Source organism: Chaetodon auriga, chromosome 10 (assembly GCF_051107435.1).
Source record: "Chaetodon auriga isolate fChaAug3 chromosome 10, fChaAug3.hap1, whole genome shotgun sequence".
NCBI lineage: Eukaryota > Metazoa > Chordata > Actinopteri > Chaetodontiformes > Chaetodontidae > Chaetodon > Chaetodon auriga.
The window spans coordinates 22,831,205-22,857,121 of NC_135083.1; the positions used below are offsets into that span (position 1 = coordinate 22,831,205).

General features: G+C 42.8%; 1 protein-coding gene across 2 annotated transcripts in view; it reads right to left on the reverse strand.

Moving 5' to 3' along the window:
• Positions 1-25,917, reverse strand: part of plxnb1a (plexin b1a) — a 61,814-nt gene that overhangs the window by 22,834 nt on the left and 13,063 nt on the right. For both annotated transcript variants that reach the window (XM_076741617.1, XM_076741616.1), the window contains exons 2-6: positions 6,256-7,129; positions 5,815-6,057; positions 4,388-4,570; positions 1,308-1,436; positions 122-222 (exon numbers count right to left, since the gene is read on the reverse strand). In XM_076741617.1, the coding sequence (XP_076597732.1) occupies positions 122-222; positions 1,308-1,436; positions 4,388-4,570; positions 5,815-6,057; positions 6,256-7,119 (1,520 nt within the window). In that variant the 5' untranslated portion in view covers positions 7,120-7,129. The remainder of the gene's footprint in view (positions 1-121; positions 223-1,307; positions 1,437-4,387; positions 4,571-5,814; positions 6,058-6,255; positions 7,130-25,917) is intronic.

The window sequence follows — 25,917 nt, forward strand, 5'->3', positions numbered from 1 at the left end:
AATACCGCAGAGAGAAGTAAGAGAGGCGAGAAAAGAGAAAACAGACCAGGATGCAACAGAGCATTCGCTGTAGTCCCACCATTACCTTCCTTTTTTAAAAAACACATGCACACTGACTCACCGTCCCTCCAGGACACACCAGCCACAGTAGGGGTCTTTGGCAGACAGACAGGACTGACAGTCCAGGTGATCTCCACATTCTGCCACTGGACGCTTCTCCACCTGAAAATAATAGATGATTGAGGGTGGATACCAGGGGTATGCTACAAGTCCTGATGTTCCTGATTTCTATATCATTTTATAGTAGCTCACAGCTATTCAGCTACCTAGATATGCTAACACTGCTTGAGTCTGTTGAGCTTCAAAGTTATCTTGAGAATTAAAGTCTTACTGGATTTTCCAAACAACTTTCAACTCCTAAATTAACAAAGTTGAAGGTTTTTTCTTTCAGTTAGTAATGAGTGCTGCAGGTGATTTCACAGTATTACATCCTCTTACCTTTTGCCTCTTTCACTTCAGTCGGCATTAGCCAAAAAATCAGAGCTTCATTGTCTTTGATTCATTGTCTTTGCCCGCACTTAAAAATGTTTTAGACCCCAAGAAACGAAACGTCAGTCTGCTTGTGACACTCTTTGTGTCAACTGCAGTGCTTGTCTTCAGACTGACGTGGGTCTAGATATGTAGATTAAATATAACTTGAGGCTGCAGCTCTGCACTGGGATGAGGGCTTTCCGTGGTCCAGAAGTGAGACAAGCCTTTCAATGCATAGACTCTCAGTTTCCCATATCCATTTATCAGCATCTACGGCTGCCCACACAGACACGCTGTAGGGAGTGTGCCAACACAATGGAGGCCACTTTCTCTGATCAATACCATTGTTATGTCTGACCTCACACCTCCTGCTGACTGTTGTACCCATCGCAGTGGGGTTAGTGACCTTTGACCCAAGCAGCCAGCTGGCCTCTCTGTTTTCTCTTGTGCTCTTTGCCTCTTATTGTTTTATCCTCTTTATCTGTGAGAGAGACGCAGCTTGAGGAAGTATCAAAGCCTGACAAACTCTGACAAGTGATGAATTGTCTGACGATGAATGATAGGCCATGTTGCGTCTCGTGTACAGAGACATCTGGGCGAGTGTTTGAATGACAGAGGCCGCGGCTGTTTATGCATGTTGAGTAGTTCGGAGGTAAAACACATGAAACCTGCGAAAGCTTTCTGGGTAACCTAATCTGCTGGATTCCATACTGTGTACAAACAGAAAATCTGCCGCTTCCACGTCCCAAACTGCGTTACCACCTCTTTAGACTTACAGTAGTTTTGGTCATTACGTAGATGTGTGCTCCATTGTGGTCCAGTAAAAGGTCACTGTTAATGGGTGAGTTGGGCTGGATCGTCATGTTGGCATATACCTCCACCTGGCCATCTTGGCCCAGATACACCTGAAAAAATACACCAGAAAAGACTTAATCTACAGACAAGCATTTTTAGAGAAAAGTGGTACATTCCTTCCTGCAAGACTAAAATGAAAAAAGAAAATAATGCAAAAGGAGTATCTTCTTCAGCAACTCAAAACACAAATCAAATCACACTTGTGCAGAATCGCAGCAGAAGTGGCCATGAATGAGATTACGGCACAGTCAAATCTAATATGAAGCACAGGAAGACACCTCTGGCTTAAGTGATTCCCAGGCCTTCAAACTCTCATGTTACCTCATGTTAATGAGATTAGCAGAGGTTTTCATGCCTCTCTCCATAAGGCTCTCACTTGATCACTGTGAACAGAGTGGAGACTCAGTTGTCCCATTAAGAGAATGCACTCAACATACTGTATAATGGCATGAGAAGCAGCTCTGTAATGCGTGGTGACTTTTAACATTTAAGCAGTCTGTCATTTTGCACGTCATATTTTATAGAGAATATGATGCTGTATTGAAAATGCAGTCTGTTCTACACGTGTAAGGGAGACAAAGCTGTGCAGACAAATGGGAAGATGAACTTTCAGATGCAGTGATTTACATTACAGGCCAACCCTGACCTTAAACCAATAGTTCAACATTTTGGGAAATACACTTATTTGCTTTCTTACCAAGACTTAGATGAGAAGATCAACACCACTTTCTCCTCTGCACCCTAATATGAAGCTAAAGCCAGGAGATGGTTAGCTTAGCTCAGACTTTCAGCAGGGTGAAACAGATAGCGTGGTACAGTAAAAGGTCAAAAACGTGCCTACTAGTACCTCAGCAGCTAACTGCTAAACATGTCATATCTTGTTTGATGAATCAATACAAAAACCAAACTGTAAAAACCACAAGTCTCTGCCAGTTGCCTGGCACCCCCACTGTGACAATAACACTCCAATAAATCTCTGTGCCAAGAAATAGTTTAACACCAAGACTGGATGCTGGTAGGAGGACTGGACAGAGTTATGCTCGCTGTTTCACCCTGCTTCCAGTCCTTGTGCTAAACTAAGCTAATCATCTCCTGGCTTTAGCTTCATAATAAGCGCATATGCATGTGGTATCATATTCCTATTTTGAGTGTGTTATCTTCTCATTTAAGTGTCTGCAAGAAAGTGAATATGCATACTGCACATTCCAAAATGTTGAACTATTCCAAAGCATTTTCTAACTCCCACAGTGCACTTCTGTGGATTGACTGTAACTGCACTGAAATCCAGTTGGTGGCACTAATTGTGTCCCCAGTTAGACTGGTATAATAATACACTGGTGTAAGCACTGGCACGGTCAGGGGTGGCCGGTCACCCTGATACAACCGTTGCCCCCCCGCGCAAATTGCATATGCATAATATGCTTCTGAGTATGCACAATATTTTACTTTAGGTACTATTTCTTTAAATCAATAACATATATTTTTCATAATAGTTAATGTAAAAGAAAATAACAAATGCTGTCAGCCAGACACTTTGACCGTCTGCCACTGGCTGACACTCCGCCCCCCCCCCCCCACACACACACCCCACACCCGTGTGCCACCGAGGGGGAGGCAAGAGTTTCACTCACTGGCCCCATCTGACCATCACTATGAAAATTTCTGGGGGCGCCATTTCACACAGACATACATAAGCACACACACTCACACACTTAGTTAGGTCACTTTTTAGAAAGTTACGTAGATTTACATTCATTTCCTAAAGACTTACTCTAATCCTAGACACTACTCTCACCCTAACCCGAACCCTAATCTTACCCTAAACCTAACATTGACCTAACCCCACTCACTGATCCAAGAATAAGATGTTTTCCAGTTTGAGGCACAGCTTTTGTCCCTAGTTGCACCAGCAATCTCCAATTAACTGGACTTCAGTCTGAAATGTGTCCCCAAAAGTAGCCACACACACACACACACACACACACACACACACACACACACAGACACAGTCCTGTATATGGATGCTGTGGAATTTGTCCTGCTGTGATACGATAATCCTGTTACAATAGCTTACTTTCGATGGCTACATGGAGTGCTGCTTTGATCTGCCACCTAAAAGCACTACTGTATGTCTGACTCTGTGTCTCGCTCTCTTTTTCACACACACATCAAACACACACGTACACATACAAAGCAACAGACCTACAAGACCAGAACAACTCCTCAAATGCCTCACAGCAGAGTTATGTCTACAATCCTCTTATCTCAATCCCTACATGTAACTATCAGATGTGTGCAGATGTTCTGAAGGTGGAAAAACACATTACTTTTTGGACAACACTGTAAAGAGTAGACTTTAACAGACAAAGTTCCTCGGGAAATAAATTCCACTAGTTTTCCAAAAACCTAAGTTCTTTGAAACATTAGCTCAAATATGAATCACGTTCCAGTCTCCAACAATCACACACTGCAGTCCACAGAACAAAAAGCAAACGTATTATGCATGGGATCATGGTGGTATGCTCGTCTGTGTATGTTGGGAAAACTTCAAATGGCGGAATGACTGGAATCTTCCAGGCTGTAGTTGCACAGCAATGTAGAGGGATATGGGAACTGGCACAGAAAATGCCTCAGATTGTTTGCAAATGTTTTATGCAGTGTAAGGTGTGTTTGCTTTGCTGGGAAATGATTCATAGACATCCTTAGAAGGAGCAGGCTGTAAGAGCCACAAAGGCACGACTGCAAAGGATCAAAGTATTAAGTAAGCCCTACTTTTATGATTGTCTCGAATGGAAAATTAGGTGAACTGCCTTAATAGGAAATTGCGAAATGGTCTAAATATTTCCATGGTACACAGATCTTTGTTATCCCTGTGATGTGTTGGTGATGTGTCCAGGGCGTCTCCCTGCCCTCCAAATAGAGCATGTTTGGGCAGGCTCAACGGATTACAGAAACTGGCACAAAAATAAAAGCATGTATGAGAGCACATTGGATGTGCTACCTTGTGCAGAGTCCCTCTGGAGTCTCCGAGGAAGGCGATGCTGTGTCCCTCTCTGACACTGACGGCCACAGCAGTGAGACGGGCAGCCGAGGTGTGCCACACAGCTTTAGCTTCCAGAGGAGCCCGGCTTGCCATTGGGCTGGGGGTGTGGTCAGAGCCGCAGGGATATGCCTTGAGGGTATTCTACAACATGTGACCACAAAAGAGTGATCGGTCAGCCGGTTTGTCCTTAAATAAACAAGTTATTTACTGTCTTTATCTGAACCCAATGCATCTCACTTTGCTTGAAATAAAGTAATCTGGATGAAAAAGATTATTTTTGATTTATTGGTCTTAATATGTCACCACCAACACCTACGCTTCAGACTAACAAATTCATTTTCACGTCTTTTCAATTAGTCTTTCAATTAGTTTCCTACAATTGCCTCAGAGCCTGTGAATCCTCTTAATTCATCGTAAGAGGATTGCACCATAGATTAAAGTAGACTCATATGGACACAGCCAACTCGCTCTTTTGGTTCGGCAAAACAACCCTTTCCAAATCCTGCTTTCCAATAAGTCTCCAGGCTCTGGCTCCAGATAATTGGTCCTGAAGGAGGAAGGAGAATGGGACATCTTTTTTTAGTCTCCTCAGAGTTTATCAAAAGAATAGGATTATCGTTGCTGCAAGGAGAACTGTGATCTAATGCATCTTTCTGATCCTCCTTCGCATCCTTCAATCATCTCTCTATTTTTCTTTCAGCAACCCCCCCATTCCTCTGTCTCTCTCTTTCTCTCCCACACTCACTGGCCAGTTATGTCAGTGAGTTTCAAAAGAACTCCTATCCTTCCTTGTCAGAGCTCATTAAGCTGCGGCACAGCTGATTCAGGGCTAGTTTGGTTTATTGATTCCTAACGATACCATTAAACGGCTCTGAGGGCTGACAGGACCTGAGCAAAGGGGGCCACTGGGGGCTGCAGCTGGGCAAAGCTACTCTTGGGGCAACTGAGAGATCTGGGCTTTTCAATGAGGGCCTCATTACATGGCTTGGCTGCCTTCATTTCTTCCAGCTTCGGCAATCCAGTCAACCCTTGTTACTGTGTTCCACTTTCTGTTTTGTTTTTTTGTGACCACTGAAACCAAGTGAGGCAATATACAATATGCTGGCTCTAATGTATGTACTATACAGACAGCATTCATGCTCTAACAAGCATACAAAGCAGAAAAAAACTATAGCATGCAATTCTGCTAAGGGGACAAAAGAGAAACTGTAATTTGAGGGTCTCATATGAGCATGTGACTGTCAACAAAATTGTTTTAAAAGCCCATTGCTCTAAAATCTGTTCTTTTCCTCCATCAGAGAGAAAGTCAGTTTCAACATCAGGGTGATTTTGATGCTTAAACGCAATAACATTTACCCTGCTTCCTTCATCTACCACAGCCTTACCAAGGGCAGGTTGGCACAGCTGGACTTGACCTCGTACTCTATGTAGGCCACCTCTCCTCTTCCCTCCACTCGGCCGTCCTGGGTGTAGCAGAGGTCACGGGTGGAGTCGATGTGTCTGTCCAGCTCATCCAGTGGGTAAACGCACAGAGCCGAGGAATCCAAGGGATTGTTGTTTGTGGAGCTGATGCGGGTGGAGAAGACTCCTAGGAGATCTTCGCCTTCCCTGACTGCACCTTGTCCCACCTGTAGCAACAAAGGCGTGGGGAAAAACTCAGAAAGTTAAAAACAGCCAGCATTCAGTTTAATCTTGATCAGAGCAAGACTTAAAGTTCACACACTCACAGAAGAAATTGAGCTATGTTTTGAGTGGTTTCTCCCTACAAGGCAAGCAGTTTGGATGCTGATAACATTTAGGGAACACATGTACACACAGACAGGTACCTGAGCAGCCTGGAGCAGGTTGTAAGTCCTGGAAGGAGAGGAAGAGGTTTGGCAGACAAGAGGAATTTCCACATAGGAATAGTAGGAGGTGTCATCCAGGCACACTCTGGCGGCATAGGTGCGGTACTCCCTCGAAGCAGACTTGATGTCACGGCGGTAAAACAAGAAGTACACATACGTGCGCCGCGTGAACGCCATCACAAAATGATGGTCATATTCCGACAGGCGCCCAGCCACAGCCAGCTTAGCGGTCTCCTCATAGGAAAAGATGGGTTCTGATGAAAGGTGGCGGGTGGAGATGGGTGGGTGGCTGGCGGTATAGCCCCTACCCACATACATCACTGTCCTTTCCCCACCACGGAGCTCCACCACCAGCCCCACAGTTGACACTGACGGATCATTGGCCGCAACATACTGCGTATCCACAGGCCTCTCTGTGGAGAAGAGAACCTTCCCGATGGATGCCAGGCTGCGTTTCTGGCAGGTGCCCTGGTGGATGCTGCCACAGGTGATCAACTCCAGCGCCTTAGGATCCACCAGCAGTAATTTGTTGTGATTACTGGTTCTCCTGGCCTGCGGACAGTTGAACTCAGTGACAGGGGGAAGGCAGTCTTTGCTGTCGCTCACGGGACCAGTCGTCTCCTCTTGCTCCAGCTGGAGTCCATCTGATCCATCCAGCTGGAAGAGGTGGTCTCTGGCCCCCACGTACACCGTCCCCACAGAGGGGTCTGGGTGGAGCACCAGGTGCTGGAATTCAGTGTCATTACGGGAAAAACGAGGGTAAGTGCGACCATGGGCAGTGGCAAAGATGATGAGGATGAGGAGTAAGAGCAGGGTGGAGTTCAGAGTCTTCCCATGTAGCATGGCAAATATTCTGAGGAAAAAAAAAAAGCAGGGTTAAAGGACACACTAGCAGATGTTTGAGGTTCAACAACATTAATAAGGCTAAAAGCGGCTTGCATATAGTTGAGTTTAGTGCAAGTTTAAGAGTTTTAGAGAGCTTAGGTTTAGGCTGAGATAAATGCGAAGATGTAGTGAGAACCTCTTCAAAACCTCAATATTCAAAGCAGAGACACACACAATCAATACTCACTTTAACCTGCAAAGAATATGCAAAAGGAAAAATCTGGTGTCTCCTCTATTTTTCTTATCATCAACAAACCAACACTGAATTTATCCTTCTGGCAGGTATCGCCTGTTCAGCCACAGCTTGACATATCTTATTCCACTGTGCTATAGACTGTTGCACTGGCTGTTCCTTCATTACCATGAACACAGACTGTACATTATTTGAGTGAATCCCACATACATCGTCCTGGTGATGTAAATACTTGCTAGTGCACCAAATCCATCCACAACAAATATATGATGTTGTCCTGCTTGAGTAACATGTGCTACAGACCGGCTCAGGAAGTTAAAAATTATTGAGGGACAGGCTGATTTTGGTGTTTTGTTGCCAGCCTTATCCTCTAAATGCAGTTTTCAAGGAAAACATCACACCATCTACATTGTTTATTAAGCTGAAGACTTCTTCCTCCTTGGAATTGGAATCACTTGGAATAATATACCATTGCTCTCCTCTCTGTTTGTGAACGTTAGCAACACAAAGGATTATTCATCTGTACACAGCGAGTACAGCGAGAGACGATGAGAGACATGGAGACATGACTCATAGACAGAAGCAATTTTCAAGATTTCACAACATCTAGAATATGATTCTAACACAGTCTATAACTTAACCAATATGCAGGGTGTATTCACTGGAATCAAAACGCCAGCAGCCACAGTATCTCTTCCAGCTGGAGCATTCGAAACAACAACCCTCATTTCCCATTTCCATGGCCATCACTCAACACCTCTGAGGAGAGTGGTTTGTGGACACTGAGAGCCTTTGCATTAGAGATAAAAACCCCTTTAATTATTGAACACGTTCCTCCGACCTTTCGCTGACCTCCCTGAGAAAGGTCACGTCAAAATAAATAAATAGCTCCTGTACACCATAGTCTATCGAGCAAGCGTTAAACTGGCAATATGTAAGAATTAGATTCACATGATACTATTTAAATTAAAACTAAGCTCTAGGAATGATGGTTTATGCTACAACACACAAGTGTAGAGAAGGTTGTGTCTCTAGAAGAGTGTAATATTTATAAAAAAAAAGGCACTATTGTGGACCATTACCTTGCGGTGTGAATAGATTGCTCAGACATTAGACATGCAGTGCCATCTCACCTAACTGTCCACCCCCCGGGGCTGCAATCAGGAGAAAGACTAGGGACGAGGGGGTGGAACGGCTCTGTGTGTGTGTGTGTGTGTGTGTGTGTGTGTAGATAACCAAAGGCCATATAGGAGCAGGTGCATGTGTCTTAGTATGTGTCTGGTAAGTGGGGGAGTCTCAGGCGTCCTCTTTACTTATTCATGAGAAGAATAAGAAGTATAATAAGTAATAACCTCCACGCCCACTGCCAGAGGATTTGAGTGTGGTGTGTATGTGTGTGTGGATGTCAAGATGAGTGGCCATTACGGTCTGTTAAACAGGGCTGAAAATCCACAGTCCTCTGAGACAGGGGAAGAACTCTCTCTATGAAATATAGATGTAAAACAAACTCAATCTGTGTGCTCCATGTTTTATTGAATCAAATCTGCTTGATCTCTCAGATACAAGTTCTCTTGAGCCGCGTCAGTGGTGTGGATCTGCTCCTCCACTGTGGTCCACAATAAATCTCAATAGTCATTCTCTGGATTGCCATGAAATTTCAACATTCCTGTTCACCTCAGAGTGTATTATGGCGATGCCATTCTCATTTAGTGCCATCACTGAATTTAAGTATTAATTTGTCAAATATCAATACCTGCAAAACTAAAGGCACCAATCTCAGCAGTACTCTGTGTTTAATGCTTATCTGCAAATGCTAACATAGTAACACGCTTAACTAAGATGCTTAACATGGTATTTTGTCTGCTAAATGTCATGCTAACATAGTCACAGAGACAATGCATGTTGGCACTGTCATTGTACGTATGTTACCATTTAGCTCAAAGCACTGCTGTTTGGGTCACAGAGCAGTTAGCACGGCAGTGGATGCTTTAGTGTGTCTGTCAGAGATGTTAAAGGAAGACCAGGTAACATTTTCTAAATGGCAGTCAATGGGGCTGCAAGACACAATTACAGAATAATGGCAAATGCTAAAATGTACCATGACGCCCAAGTACAGAAGAGTCAGCAAACAGACACAATCTCACTAGACCAAGACCAAGACCAAGTAAGGTCCCCCACCATAATCTCACACTTCCTAAAGCACATCGACCTTAATTCAGGAATTTGTTCGAATTACAACAAAAGAAATAATGCATTGAGTACTGAGGCTAATAACTTTATGCCGGATATGTTTGGCCTTGTCTGGCCTCCGTAACAGAGAGGGAAACAATTCTAGACAAATTCTCACTGCTGCCCTGAGCAGGCGTCCTCACCTGCTCTTTGACCGGCCAACATGAAGCAGTCAACATATTTATAGCCTACGGCGAACCCATCGCCATGGGAACTTCCTCTTACCAACCAGCAATGATGGCTTCCTACTAGTCACTGTGAGATCAGACTGGATGACTGCAGTGTGGGACACAGCGGAGATGGAGGGGAAGAACACAGAGGAAATACAGCTGTGGTTAAAGTAAAAGACAAGAGCGGCAGTCTATTTTTAGACATCTGAGAATTATTAAGGCTATGCTACAGTTTCACTTAATTCTTCAAGTAAACGACCACTCTAAAACACCATTTCAGTAGCATCAATCAACATGCTTGCTTTCAGCTTTTTAAGCTAATAAGCACAAAGCCACTGTTCTGATAAGAGTTCAGATCCCAGAGGCTCATCTCTATTCACCACATCTGGCCTTTGCCACAGTCTGCTAGTGTTGAAAGTGAAACATCTCCTTTTCTGCTACTGTGGAAGTGTTTAGTAGTAGTACAAATCCCACTGGCACCCTTTAGAGGAGTGGGGGGGGGCTCTTCACTGATAATCTCCAGAGTTCATCGGTTGTGTCTGGTATGCAGCATGTTCGGCCATGGGGCACAGTCCAACAAGCTATAAATATCCTCTGCAAGACCATTAGACTGTCTGAATTGGGGAGGGGAAAGGGAGTTCCAAAGCAAAGTAAATATTCACATGCAGGCACAGATTTATACAAACATACTGTATATGAGTGAAATTCCCTTCTGTCGGGGAGGGGAAGCCGCTGAAACAGGAGTTTGACTAAAAGCTCTTCACTTAAACCTGTGACCTATGCATCCAATCGACGGTAGTAGTAAAGCAGTTTGTCTGTGTGTTGTGTGGGCCAACAAGTGGATTTTGAGACCTCTCAAAATGTGGTCTCATCCGTGAACTTTTGCCCTAACCATTCCTATCTGACTGGCTTTCTCTCCCTGCCCATGTTTATTAATCACTGAGAGACTCTGCTGTGCAAGTTCATTTTTAAAGCTCCTAATGAGCCGTGACAGCCCACTGAACGCCTCAGACCCCATAAAATATGTGGGGTCATCAGCACAGGGACAGTGGGGGACATTGGGCCTGGAGCCATTGAGCACTGCCTTGCATTGTTATGTTCTGACGGGTCGGCTGGCGTCTGGCCCCGGGCCCCAGACTCTGCAACACTAGCATCTGTGGATCCCATCCAGATAGTACAGTAGAGAGAGCAGCAGAGTGTCTGTTAGAGTTCAGCAAGACTTTCAATGACCACACGCAGGCTGCCAGTGAGAAGATACAGAACAGACACCAGCGTCTGCCAGTAAACACAACTGATTTAAAAGTAGGGAGTGGACAGATGTCAAATAATGTCTTTGCAAAGCCTGAAAATATGATTTTTGGTGCCTTTGCTTGCTCTGTGTTTCCTCCTACTTCTAACGTTGGAGGAGACTGATAGTAAAGACATTGACGAAAGACTCAGTAATCAAAGACGCAGTTAGTCAGATGTAATTCCAGTTCTTCTCCAGCTCGATAAGTACGTGAGTTACCACTGCTTTATATCAGAAATGAAATTAACAAATGTAAACACAGCATTACTGATCATGTGTGATACACCAGCTTAGCGTTTCTCTTCTTCAGAGCAGGATTTGGTGTGATACAGCTGGTATGATGGCTGCCTCCGTTCCGGACTCTCCCCTTCTCTCTGGCTAGTCAAAGCTTAGTACTGTCAAGACAGACTGCAGCTGATCAACGGCATGAATTGTCTTGTTAAAATTAAAAAATCAAAGTGAAACTAAAATAAATGGATTACATCATAAATGCTGGTGTGAGCATGTAACATTGTATATTGTATACATACATACTGTATATCATGCTCATACCTTTCAGCTTGTATAAACTGTAAGATATTTAATAATTACCAGCTTTACCATTTACTGAGTGTCAGCTGCTTCTCTAAATAAGTTCTCTTTCAAATCAAAAATCTGAACATGAGTGGAAAACACTGTTCTTACAAATGCATTTATATCATTTCTGGACTCAAATGTAGCCTAAACATGCTACTTCAGGACACTTAAAGAACAAATATGACTGGTATGACTATAGAAACGATCCAGGATTTCACATCATAAACACTACCACTAACTGTACTTTATATCCAAATACTGTACACAGTCCAGCCATGTACTCGGTAGCGACCTCGTCTTGTTTCATGTGGTGTGAGCAGCAAAGAAGAGAACAGATAAGCATCGTGCTCAGCTGAAGTTAAACTAGAGTCAGACATATTTGGATCCCTTTCTACCAATAACATCTCCAGTCTGGTCAGTGGTCCCGGCAGGTGACCAAAACTCCAATAAACAAGCTACTGTGAGTGTGAACACAACTGTCAGTGAAGCTAAGCGCACAGAACGCCGGCATATTAAAGTCCACTTTTCCACTGTAGTTGAGACCAAACTAGAGGTGTGTTCACACCCGCCATGTCACTTCTAATCCACATTTACATCTACATCCACATACAGTGGAGATGCTGCTTGTGTGTCCCTACTTAGATGGTTAGATCAGTGCAAGCGCTAATATTATGAGAGGCAGATGTACACATGCTTGGCCCCTCTCCACTTCCGTCGCCTGCGTTAGGGTCAATGGCCATCTCTCTCCCCTCAGTTCACATGCAAACACAGAGGGTCTCTCTCTAGGTCCCTCCGGTGTGCTGAAGGGGCTCTCTGTCTGTCTGCTGCTGGAGGGAATAGTGTCCCTTTCACAGCGCTCCCACCAAGTGGCTGCGCTGAACGGACACAGGATAAAAGCCACTTCCCTTGGAAAGAGAGTCTACACACACATCTACAGAAGTGCGGAGAGACAACACACTTTTTCATGTGCGCACACCCACACACACTCGCTTCGCCCGCTTTATGACAGGATCTTTTCACCACGGAGACAGTAACGCTCTCCCTGGGAAAAGCAGGTGTTGAGCCTCGTTGCTTGGTACAGCATGACATGCGCGAGCAGACATCTGTAAGACCAATGCGCTGCTAGAATCTATTATTGATGATCTTTCATAATCTCTGTTCTGTTCTCGTCGTTCAACACCAGCTCATTTTTACAAAACCAGAAAGGCCATTTATGACACTACAGTGACTTCATCAGTATGCCAGTGTGAGGAAGAAATGTACTTTGAACTATTTTTATGGAGGCCCAAAGCATTCAACATTAAATAATTAAGCAGGCATTCACAGAAGACATTTTGACACGTCACAGTAGGGAAAACCATATGTTTAAATAATAAAATGAAAGGTAGCTGAACTCCATTTAGCTGCTTCGCTTTCACTGTCACACACTCATGACTTCATGAAACACTTGGATGGAACCTTTGTTTTTCCTGCAATGACAAGTCAAAAGTCCTGTTATGAAAAAGGCTATTGAGACCGAAGGAAATACATAATCATAAATAATGTACATAATGTACATAAATAATGTACAATAATGTAATGTAAATTATTAAAACTGAACTCGTGATGAAATGTTATCTAATCATTCTACTTTTCATAAAACCACTTTTGTTGCAGTTCTTTTATCAAACATGGACATTTAGATTTCAAAATACCCTTTTTTCTAAAGTCTGGTTTTATTTCCCAGAGGAATTTTCCCAGTGACACCCTCTCACCTTTCAGCCAATCACAGCGTGTCCTCTGCTTCTTTTAGCACGCTCAACTACTGTAACAAGTTTAGTCTGTTACCTCCTGTTAGCTAGAGCAACAACGCCAACGCCATTCTGTGCAAACCAGCTGCTATTGTAAATGAACACAGTGCAAACAAAGCTTCATGTAGCTCAACAAGGCGACACACGATGCCTTCTTGCACTAATTGGCTAAAAGTTGAGGCGGTGGTCACCGCTGTCGTGATTTACATAGGAAATATGCTATCATGAAAAAACACCTTTAAAAAAGTAAAAAGACATAACTACAGCGATGAAAGAACATTTCACAATAATTTGTTATATTTTATGAAATACTTTGACCATTTATTGGCTATTTTATATATTTGACTCCATTCATATGGATATTTAATACATCACTTTTTAACTTGCCACCTATATGAATGGTTTTCTAATAGGAGAGCAGACTGAGACTTTCACTGTAAGGTGCAGCTGATTTCCTCTGAGCACATGAGCATAACACTTTTGACCCCCTGACCTTGGCCAGGTGGAAGAAAGAGGAGACTAGAGCTGTCACGGAAATATGACAGACTGGAACTGATGGTGCTGTAATTCTTCAGTTCAACATTCAACAAGCACAAGGATCAAAGAGCAGTCAGGAGGAAGCAAGGAAGAGGGGCTTAATCGGGGGGGGGGGGGGGGGGGGGGGGGCAGAGAGACAGAGAGAATGAAAATGAAATTGATTGACAATAGCAGCTGAGGCCCAATTTAACTTTTTAACCAGGGAAAGGCAAACGACCCAAGTGTTCCTGCAGTGCAGTGAAATATGGCCACTTAATAAGCGTGTCTGTTTTAACTCTAAAAAGGCATGTTTGAATAGAGTTTGATGGAAATTCATGGTCTTTACAGCCTAACCTGCCTCAGATGAACCAAAACCAAACCAAAACAAAAATACAGTAAAAAAATTTAATTAAGATAATTACTTATTAATTATGCTTTCATTACTGAGTGTGTGTGTGTGTGTGTGTGTGTGTGTGTGTGTGTGTGTATACACTTGCACAGCTATCTTTGTGAGAACCAATTTCAGTTTTAACTCTTGGGAGTGAGGACAGTTTTAGAAAGTGGACATTTTAGACAGACCTTCAAAGGGTTTAGGAATTAGGTTTAGGTCAGGGTTAAGGTTAGGGTCAGGGCATTTAGTCGTGATGGTCAAAGTTAGGGTCAGGAGTTAAGGAATGCATTATGTCAATGACTCTCCTCACAAGGATAGCATAAAGATGTGTGCTTGTGTGTGTGTTTTCTTTATTCTTTATAGGAAATACAACAGCTTCCACAGAGTGTTCGCTCGTCTTCAACAACACTATAAACTAAAATCACACTGAATCAAGACGACCAAAAATGAGTGTGAACCAAGTGTAAAGATCAGATATAATTAATAATTCACACAAAAACAACTGTGACAGTTACGTATAGTTGAAACAAAACAAATATTGTCAAAAACACAGATAACCAGAAAATAAATAGACTAGAATTACCGCATTGTGGTTGTACGCCTCCTCCAGTCACGCCACCACCTGAGGTCACAGTCAACTTGACCTTTGATGTTAGACCACCAACAAGTGTTTGTGAGATATTACGTTCACGAGAATGGATGAAAACAGCTATAATATCACCAGCATCTACAATATTTAACTTATGCTTAAGTGACTTCTTTTTGAACAGTCTGACGTTGTCAGGAGCACATTTTGGGTTCAGGAACCTCTATTTGTAGAAGTACAGAGCTACATGTAGAAGGTAAGTCATCATCAGGTAAGGGCTGAAGGTGAAAACCATCACATTTGAGGTTGGCAATAAGAACAATGGGGTAAAATCATTCGACTGCATACTGAACTCAGCTCACACTCTCATGTTATCCACCCTGCTGCTAAAGAAAAAAAAAGCTGAAATAATTAGCAACGTCACATGGCCTGGTGATGAACTGACCTGCACATTCCACATATTTTTGGGAACTTCTACCGCACAGCATCATCCAAAGTTTATAGACCTATAAATTTATCCTTTCTTTTTGATGTTATTTAGCTTGGCAAACTTGTTTCTCCACTTGCAGTAAAGGCTTCTATGTAAAGGGCACTCTGATTCCTGAGCGGCAGCCTTGGCATTGTCCCTTTAAAGCATCAAAGATCTCAACTCGTCATCTAACCATGGTGCACTTCTGCCCTTTCCAGACCTTTTTCTAAGTGCAGCATGCGTGTCCGCAAAGTTCTTATCCAAACTTATCCATGAAATCTTTCAAAGCAATATTTACAGGGCAGCGTGTGTGTTTGTGTGTGTGTGTGTAAGACAGAGTGTGTTAAGTGACTGCTGCTCAGATCCTTAGAAAGAGCCTCTGCTGACAGGGTTGGATCACAACAGCGGAGACAGCAGCCAACAAATCCTACCACAATTACAGACCTCAGCTCTCGGGCCTCCCGTGGGAGAGTCAGCCAGTCGGCCACACTGAATGACAACGTGAGAAAAAGGGAGGGACGGATGACAAAGCACAAAACTTTAACTTGCACTTGTACAATTTGTCTGAAAGTACAGGAGCCTGTATTTGTTTTCCACACTCTTGCTTTAAGTTTTTTCAGATGAATGTGGATATATAAACTGTTCTGAAGACGAATGCAGGAACGCAGAGTGTCCTTAAATGTTAAGCATATGTGGAAGGGACGCATCTATTTATTTGGAGCTGACAAAACAATCCTTTTAAAAAAGAAATTTCATCAGCACTGGATTTGTAAGGCACAAGTGGGTGGAAGCAGAGAGGCGACTGGGATCCCTCCTAACTTTCCCGCTGATGCAGCTGTTCAGACTGTTCATACTCAGGAAGCTTTGGTCTGGAAAGGTATATGGAGGCTATCTGATTGATCAACTGGAAAAACTATGGACAAAATAAGTTGCCTGTGACAAGGTTATCTATTGACTCAAGTGGCTTTGATATGAACACATGGCTAGGTTACGTGATAACTTACTAACATACATGCTGTACAGCAGGGCTGCAGAGAGAGTCGACACACTTTAAAGCCCCTCACAGCTTACGCTTACTCACTTTCTTGCTGAGCTCGATGAGGAGATCAATACTATCTCACATGCAGCTGCAGCCAGGAGATGGCTATCTTAACTTGGAACCAATAAAGCATAATAAACATAATTAATTCACAAATTTGGTGCTGATCTTCTTGTCTACCTCTGGGCAGGAAAGCAAATAAACACATTTCCCAAAACACTGGCCGAGGTAATGTACAACAGCCTTCCCTTAAGCGTCACATAGACCAGGACCAGTACTGAGCTGAGCACTACTTCTAATAAAGGAACAAAAGTTGCCTCAGTATTACCCACAATTCAGAGTAAAAGTTCAGACAGTGACTGAGGTTTAAAGCCACTATCAAATACACTCAATCTATCCTGCTCATTTCCAGAGCTGTTACCATAGTAAAGAGGAAAAAAAGTGACCGGTAGGATGAACAAAGTTCATTTGCATTCTGTCTCAAAAAAGACAAAGAAAGCTTAAATAGCTAGTCTGTGGCTAGTTTGGGGGTTTCAATTTAGAATGGCCATATGCTCGGATGAAGCATCACGTCATTGCGGGCGCACTGGTATGGTCATTGTGTGACAGAATGCTAAGGAGGTGGCAGTGGGACGTGCATGCGTATTCATTTGTTTGTGGATGGTCTGCATACATTACCACCTACAGCTTGTACAGCCACATGTCCACTCCAAGTCTGTCTCTCTCTCACAGACACACACACACACACACACACACACACACACACACGGCTGCCTCTTCTTTCACAGTACTCAATAGCCTGAGAAAGCCCTTTGTCGTCCTTCGTTGTCGTGACGACGTGCCTGGGTCGAGTGAATAGAGAGTGGAGGTCTAGCTCTCCCAGTCTGTGGGCATTTTAATCAGCTTGTCACACTGTCTGTGGTCTAACAACACTTGTGCTCTCCTCTGTCCCTTTCTAAGTCCAGAGACGCTTCTTGCCTATTTCTTTTCTTTTTTTTTTTTTTTTTTTTTGCATCTTAGCGTCATTTTATGATCCAGGGAGCTCTGGGAAGCATCAAGCCTGATTTTCTGCTCTATTATTGAATTACACAGTCGACAATGGAAAAAAGTGCCGTGTCCAGCCACAAGACCAATGACAGTGAACCAGAGTATTATTGCTAATATTCCTGGACCGAGGGTAGAGAATCTGGTCTGCTTTCTGCCCATCCTCCAGTTTAATAAGTTTTATGGTTATGAAACATGCAGTATGCCTTCTCAAAAGCCCAGAATAAGCCTAAAGAACCGCCCATGTATTCCCCGAGGAGCTTACTGCTGGATATTTGAGTTCAGAACAAGGATCTGAGAACATGATTTGTTTTATTCATGAATGAGTTTGCAGCTCATGACCCCTTGCGAACCTTTGACTCATAACATGCTAAGTGGAGCCAGTCCCGCAACCCCTTCTGTCTCGCCCCTCTCAACAAATCCTCTCGCCTGTCTCTCTCTCTCTCCATCTCCGGCCACCGTGCCTGGTATCTCAGGCGCCTATCTGGATGCCACACATTTTCTAAATGTTTAGTCAGGGATTCTTTGTGGCTGTTGTGCCTGCAGGACTGCTGGTGATAAACGCTGCAGCATTATATTGTTACATCACTCCTTAACTAGAAAAACATACCCTTGAGGTTAGACCAGACCAATCTCTTGAAAGTTGAACTGAAATTGAATTTTTTCTAATAATAAAAGTCGTATTTTTTCCATTTTGGAAAACAGGATACAACATTTTTAATACATATTTGCAGAAACACTACTAAGCTTCAAGCCTCTGGGCCTATTTCCTGAGGCAGTGGCTGATTTGAGAGTCAGCAGTGAAAGGAGACATGCTGTATATCCAATGACTGTTGATTCAAGACATTTAGAACATTTAGAATGACTATCAGGCTGTTAGTTTAGCTAATTAGGCTAATAAACTGAACTAACACATGTGAATGCTACCCCTGCTAAAGTTAGCACAGATTACCACTACATCAGGGGTAATGAACCTCCTGTCTCCAAGCGATTCATAAATACAAAAAAGTTCTCCATACGCCAGTAGGTGAAGGGTGTCGCGCTTTCCAAGAGAAATGGACAAACCATCATTTCTTCGTTGAAGTGAAAGGCAAGCCGTCATCTGAAGTGAAATTAAAGCTGTGGCAAGTGCAAGCGGAAATGGGTCACACTGCATTTTGTTACTCTGCAAGAGCAAACATGACATCTGAACATGCTGGTGAGAGACAAAACTCCTTCAGGCGTTTGGTGATGGGTTTCAGGACATGAAACAGAAGGAACTGAACGTATTAGCTGTTTAATGTGGAGGCAGCTGATGAGCCTGACAACCTGCAGCATGAAGTAATTGAACTGCAAAGCAGCGATGAGCTCAAAGCTGCAGGTACAACAACCTCCCTCTGCTGGAGGTCTATGAACTGTGTGTAAGTCCTGTGGATGTCCCCATTCTGAGGAGACGTGCAGTGAACTGATGGATTTTGCAATACCATCATTACTGTGATGAACGTTTTATTAAAAATAATAAGCTTTACTGTGATAACATGCAGGTAGAAGGCTACGGACTCATTCATAGACCTGGAGTTGCATCCACTAACTACTATTTTCCTTGCTATAATGCTGACTCTGCTAACATAAAGATGTGGAAGGTCAAGTTATGAGCAACGCACAACAATTTCTCTGCTGTTGGCTGCAAGAACCAACACAAAAGTCTTCACCTACTCCCACCATCTGAGGAACAGAAGAGCCAGTGGATTAACATTATGGAACAACAACAACAATGGAAAACTCTTAGGCTGTATGTGTGCACTGACCATTTTACTTCAGACTACTTTGAGGGCCAATACAAAGCAGGATTTGATACCCGATTCAAATGTTTTCTTTTGCATCACTGTTTATTTGCTGGTTAGCCTGTTGAATTTGGTGTTAACATTTTCTGTGGCTAATGTCTCCAGTAGCATCTGTAGCAGACCCACATGCTGGAGCAACGTTGGCATATTAAATACTGAGGGACAGTCAAGAGAAACAGTGTGAAGGGTAAGTTATTATTAAATAACCAGAGTAGTAGGTTGGATGTGAGAAATTGTTAGCAGCTCTCTGTATGGTCTCACATAGCGGGAGCTAACGTTATCTCCACACTTCATGTGTGGTACAGGAAAGCTCCTCTGCTGCGTGCTGTGTCGGTATGTGTGTCTGTTGCTGCTGTATGTAAATGTACATGACAGACATGTTCAATGGTGCACTGTTGTACTTATATAATATACGATTTTCTACTATTCCTTCCCAAACACATTTAGGCTTCTACTTAATTTTCATTCCTATTTGGAGCCAGTAAACACATTAGGTTTTTTAAACCATTTCTTCTTACCTAAGATGTGTTGCCTTCCATTCCTGATAGAGTGAAAAGTGCTTTGAGTGGGGTATCCCTTTTCATAAAAACGAATACCAAGATCTAAATTTTTGGTCATATTGCTCGCCCTCCTACCATCTGACATCAGATGCCTCACCATAGAAACAGTACCAGCCATCACAGAGATTGGTGTGATATATGTGCTAAATAATTTAGTATGGCCCCCAAAGGATGCTATAAAATTTGAAATGATCCTTGATTAAAAAAAAAAAAGGTTCCCCACCCCTGTACACTCGTGTAATAAAGGAAGGAAGTGGTCTAGCAAGCATTAGTTGTCTCTCTTTCATGGTTCCAGATGTGGTGAGGGCAAATGATCACGCTGTCACACTCAGAAACAGGTATTCCTGTGAATGAAATCACAGATGGGGCTGAGCAACAGTTATCAAAGTGAATGAATTTTATTTTCAGTTTGACTTTATTGACTTCCTAATGAGCAACTGCTTCATTATCAGCAAATGTTTTGAAACACATAAACTGCAGACTGTAGATAAATGAACTTCAGCTGTTCTAACTGTAATATACTCCACGGGAAATGGAGACACGAGTTTATATCCTTATTAGCTAAATGTATTTTGAAGCAGTGCCAATTGGTGCTTGCAGTTGGGAGTGGTGACCTGAACTTGCTACCCTATTGACTCTTGCAGGGTCAGTTCTACTAATACACTGGCTGCTCTGTCAGTCTGGTGAAAAATCAAACATCAGCGTGGGTCTCTGCAACCTTTAAGGCTTCTGTATGTGGGTCAACCCAAAATAAATTAACATTTCTACAATGATCTATTAGGAGGAATACAAAACATGATGGTGAGTCTTTCAGAATCAGAATTGTGCTGTTCATTCAGTATCTCCCCATGGCCGTGAGACGTTTCTAAAGGCACCCTGTGTTTTTTGTCAGTGTTTCTGCTTGGTTGTTGGGGGCTACCTGACTGTTAAACCACAGGAAAAACAATACAGCAACGCTTGGCCTGAGTACCTCACTGGCATGGCTGCTCACCTCGATGTGCATGCATGCAAAGGCTGCCCACTTTCATCCCAGACATGTTTCATCTGTGGCCAGAGCACCCATGCAGACATAATCCCACTGAATCCCTAAAAAGGGACCAGTGACAGGCTTTCCTAATTCACATTTCATTCCGGATTGCGCTCTACAGTCCTACAGGGTTTTTGCTCACTGGGTAGCTACTGAAGGGTACTTCCTGGTCCCAGTGTGGTCCTTACACAAGGTAGAAGCGACAAGTTAAACAGGGTTGAAAATACAATGCTTTCAAGAACATTAACAAAAGCCGGCTGAAAACAGTTCCTGAAGTAGAAAGAAATCTTCGTATCTGACTGAGCTGTGTTGACCGAGGAATGTGTCATAGGGTGTATTTGCTCACAAGCGGAGTGAACACCTCATTCAAAAAACACTGATGTCATGTAACACCGACACTTTTCACTGACGTCTTGTGAAAAAGATTGAGAAGGATACAACACTATTATTACGGTGATTTCAGAAAATAAGAGGTGAAATACAAAGTGCAGCACACACACACTGTCAAACAAAAGAACACAAAGTCCAATAAGACGAAATGCAAATACTAGCATAGCAACATGATCACAAATACAATGCTACTATGTTGATGTTAGCGGGTATATTGTTCTCCATGTTCACTATTTTGCTTTAGTGTGTTTCAGCTTTCATCAGCAGCTATTTTGATAATCAATTCATTTTAATGTGTAAATGCTTCACTTTATGCCTTTAATATAAAGTGGATCCAGAAATGCGGACTACTACTTTGCATGCCTTACAAATCTTCAGTATTCAAACCTGCATGTCAATGACAAAATTAACCAATTACTAGTAAAGCACATGTAATTCAATCATCTGTCTACCAGATTGTTTCAGGGCTTTGTTGAGCTATTTCATAAAATGACATTCTAGTACAATAAGGCAGCCATAGACTCAAACAATGGAAAGACATCAATTCAAGTCACACAATCACTTGATTCTCATTATTTTCCATTATGTGACACATGACTACTAAAACTTCAGCTATTCAGCATGAAGCTTGCAGCAGGATTTAGTCGCGCTGCTGTAGAAATCACCTAAATGAACACTATGAAACACTCCAATCACAATATTTTGATCAATCCCATTTCCTCTTTCTTTTTTATATTCAAAATGACTTCAGCTCATTTAGCTCCCGAACTGGTGGTTTTGGAGTGTGGGCAGGTGGGCGTGATATCCTGGCCTTCTGTCAACAAGCCGTGTGACGGACAGCTTCATTAGAAAGAAAATGGACGCCCCCCTGAGACACGCCTTTGTCCCCCACCCCTTAGCTTCCTGGGATTGGGAGCGAGGACAATCCCTGAGCAGGTCTTTTTAGAGTGGGAGGTCTTCAATTGTCAAATGCTTAATAGACTGTGCTCTCTCCATCATGCTCAGGAACATGCACGTGAGAGTCGGACGGATGTGCAATGAACACACACGCACACACACACGCAGTATCCATACACCCCGAATCTCTGGCAGAAAATCAAAGATGATTGATGAGTGGAGTCTGGCTGTTCTGAAGGTCTGAGGTGTGCGATTGTGATCTGGGAACAAAGAATTCATTGCCACAGGTTAAGCCTGCGATAAAACCCTCAGGAAAGCAGGGAAAGGATCCTACATGTCATTAATCACACAAAACCGCCCTTTTCAGCCAGCTGTCATCTTTTTCTATCAATAACAATGTCATTGGTGTATAGTGGGAATCAGCCACAGTAATATTCACTGTGGTAAAATCCACCTGGAAGTCCAGTTGAAAACAATGAAATAAGACGACCATGCTGCCGCTGCTGCCTGCGTTTTCAAGAGGGCGTGTGACTACAAATCAGAACATCTAGACAAATGCCAACCAAACTGCTCCAGGAAGCATTGAGAGGTCTTTGTTCAAGGAGGGGCATGGGCATGGACCCAACACTAACATGGCTAATGGCTTAGGGAACCCCATTGCTTCTTTAATTGAAGCTGGCTCTCTGACGTCCAGTGGGTAGAGAGAGGAGAGGGCGAGATAAGGAACAGCAAAGGAGAGGGCGAGACTAGGGAGAGGGTAAGGAGTAGGGTTTAACTCTGATCTTGAAAAGAAAGGAGGGGCTGTGAGGGGGAGGCCGAAGGTGTGTGTGTGTGTGTGTGTGTGTGTGTGTGTGTGTGTGTGGTGGGCCGGGTGGGGGGATGCAGCTAACTAGTATTTCCCCTGAGCTCTCAGGACACCTGGGATCATCAATGATTGATCAAACCAGAGGGTTTAACCAAGGGAGAGGTGGGTAAAAAACAAGGGCAGAGGGGGAAAGAAGTACAAAGGAGTGTGTGTGTGTGTATGTGTGTGTGTGTGTGTGTGTGTGTGTGTGTCTGTGATAATGAGAAAGAAAAGAAGGGGGGGGGGGGGGGGGTTGTAGCACAGAAATGGACAAAAAAACAACAAAAAGCAACAAAAACTACCTTGAACAGAAGACGTGTAAAAGCCAGATTGAGTCCAGTGTATGGAAACCAAAGAGAAGCTGCTGTGGAAGCAAACATCCTGATCAAAGCCAAACCGCTGCAGCTCTACAGAGACCCTGCTGCCTGCCTCCATGCTTTTGGCTGGGCTCAGACCAGCGAAAGACAAACAGAATCTCAAACCCATCCACATGAACTGGAACATTATTCTTAGACACACAAACAAACACACACACACACACACACACACACACACACACACACACACACACACACATATCAGTGCTCTCGCTGTGACTTAGTGGATATACAGTGCTATCTTTAAAGGGACATATCATTATTTTAGCCACATATTTCAGATGCATTTGCCTTCAGGCTCCTAACAGAAGCAGATTCTTTGCAGAGGCTGTGGACATGGGGGCTAAAGACAAAGCTGTATGGCATCCACTGTGACAATGAAACTGTAGTCACATAGCTGTATAAAGCCTGACATACTTGTATTTTACTTGAATATTTCCATTTTAAGCTAAGTTTTACAAAATTTCAGAGGTAAATATTGTACTTCTTACTCTATTACATTTATCTGACAGCAACTGTTAGATATGATAAGCTTATAAAACAAAATATAATACATTTTGTAGCTTCTGACAGCTGTCTTTCTTCTCTAAACCTCTCAGATGGTTTCCTTTAAATAACAGTTTAGGCCTAAAGAGGTACAATTCTCACAGGAACATACAAAAGATGAATGGGTGAACTTTGTTTTTTTTTTTCTTTCCTACCCCACGAATCATTTCATGACCCCCCAGATTCATCTTGTGACACCTGAAGGGGGCACAGACCCCCTTCAGGTGTCACAAGCTACTGGACAAAACATATATATAAAGTAGTTAAAACTAGTTACAACATTTATAATGTAACACATAACAACACTGCATAAGAGTCACATGGAACAGTTTTAGTTTTGATACTTAAGTGTATTTTGTTGATAATAATGAATATTTTGACAGAACTTACAATGGAGTATTTTTACATTGTTGTATTGATACTTTTACTTAAGCACTATAAAGGAGCTGAGCACTTCTTCCACTATAGGCCCCGACTGTAAAGCTTCTTACTGTTCAGTTTATAATAGCCTTAACCTTCAAATTCAAATCCTGTTACAGCTGCTGTAAAGCTGCTCATTCATCAGTGTTACAAGGATGTTGGCATCGTGTGAGTGTATCAATACAGTAAAGACAATAAGTCAGACCTGCAAAATAGACCAGGAAGTAGTTCTGCAATGGGGTAATTCCTTTTAACCTGGTGAGGACCTCAACCCACATTTGATATGATGACAGACAATGGAGTAGCATAGATTTATCTGTATGTATTTTAACAGCCATGTGACCTGTTTGGCTTATTGTTTAAAAACCTAAACTTGGCTGAACATGCAATATGTTTTTTTCTTGGTTGCTGGCTTTTGGAGAAAGCAGATTGGCTCTGAGGGTTGCTCCCTATTGTTGGTGAATCTTTGAATAAAGACAATCCACTCCCGGTGTCAGGACTGATGCCTGGAAATGCATTATTAATGAGAATATTCTGACTGATGCTTGGGATTAATTACAGTAGCTTTGAAAAGACTCTCCCTCCCCCCCTTTTTTTTCTGTGTGTTTGCTCAACACAGCCATGCCAACATTATTTTTCTTCCCTTTCAAGCACAGACTTAAACTGTGCAAGTGGTTTGCACAAGTCTTCATACTGAGGACACCCAGACAGACATTACTGTCTGGTCAATTATTTACACTCCACACTCTATAAAGCGAGCCCCTTGCACACTCGGGAGAGCAACAGTTGCACCGTGCTGTTGTCACCTGCTTTGGTCACACGGAGAAGCGCTAAAAGGCAAAGAGCGTCTTCTTGATCGCCCATTTGCATCCTCTTTTGTCAATAGACTCACTTACAAGTGCAGCTGGCTAATGAAAACACATTAACACAGCCAACATGTGTTGAAGTCTTTTCAGTGAAAGAGTTCTCTCCTATTGTGTAGTCAAGCGCTTTGTGTATTTATGAGTAATAAAACATTTCATGTCATTTAAGGCAACAACAACAACAACAAACTGAACCAAATGTACGACCGTGTAGATCATGTTCTCGTGATTTTCAGTTCCTCTTCACACATCATACAGCTTTATAGTTACGAATGAAATATATTGTATAATATATTGGATTTCTTAAGAATATGACAAATGCAGAATAATGCCAGCCTTGCTCTTTAAGTTGGACACTATCCCTTTTTTTTGGAATGCATAATTCTCAACCCACATTCATCTTGCCGTCATACAGCTGACATGATTGCGCCATGATTTTTCTTGCTAATCTTGCAAAAACCCAAGGTCCCAACAATAGCTGATGACTGGGTGATCACCATGTGAATGTGACCGATCCTCCACCCTCCTCATTCATCAATCCAACACACAGATGCACACGAAAATGCTCATTCTCGTTCACCGCGGGTTGTTGTTGGTTTCAATTAGTGGACCCAACATCTGACACCGGGCCACAGGAGTCTGTATTGATTGGCTGAAGCTATACAAATGTATGTGTCAAGGGCAACTGGGGTCAAACTGTGGACCCCGGCAAAAGAAA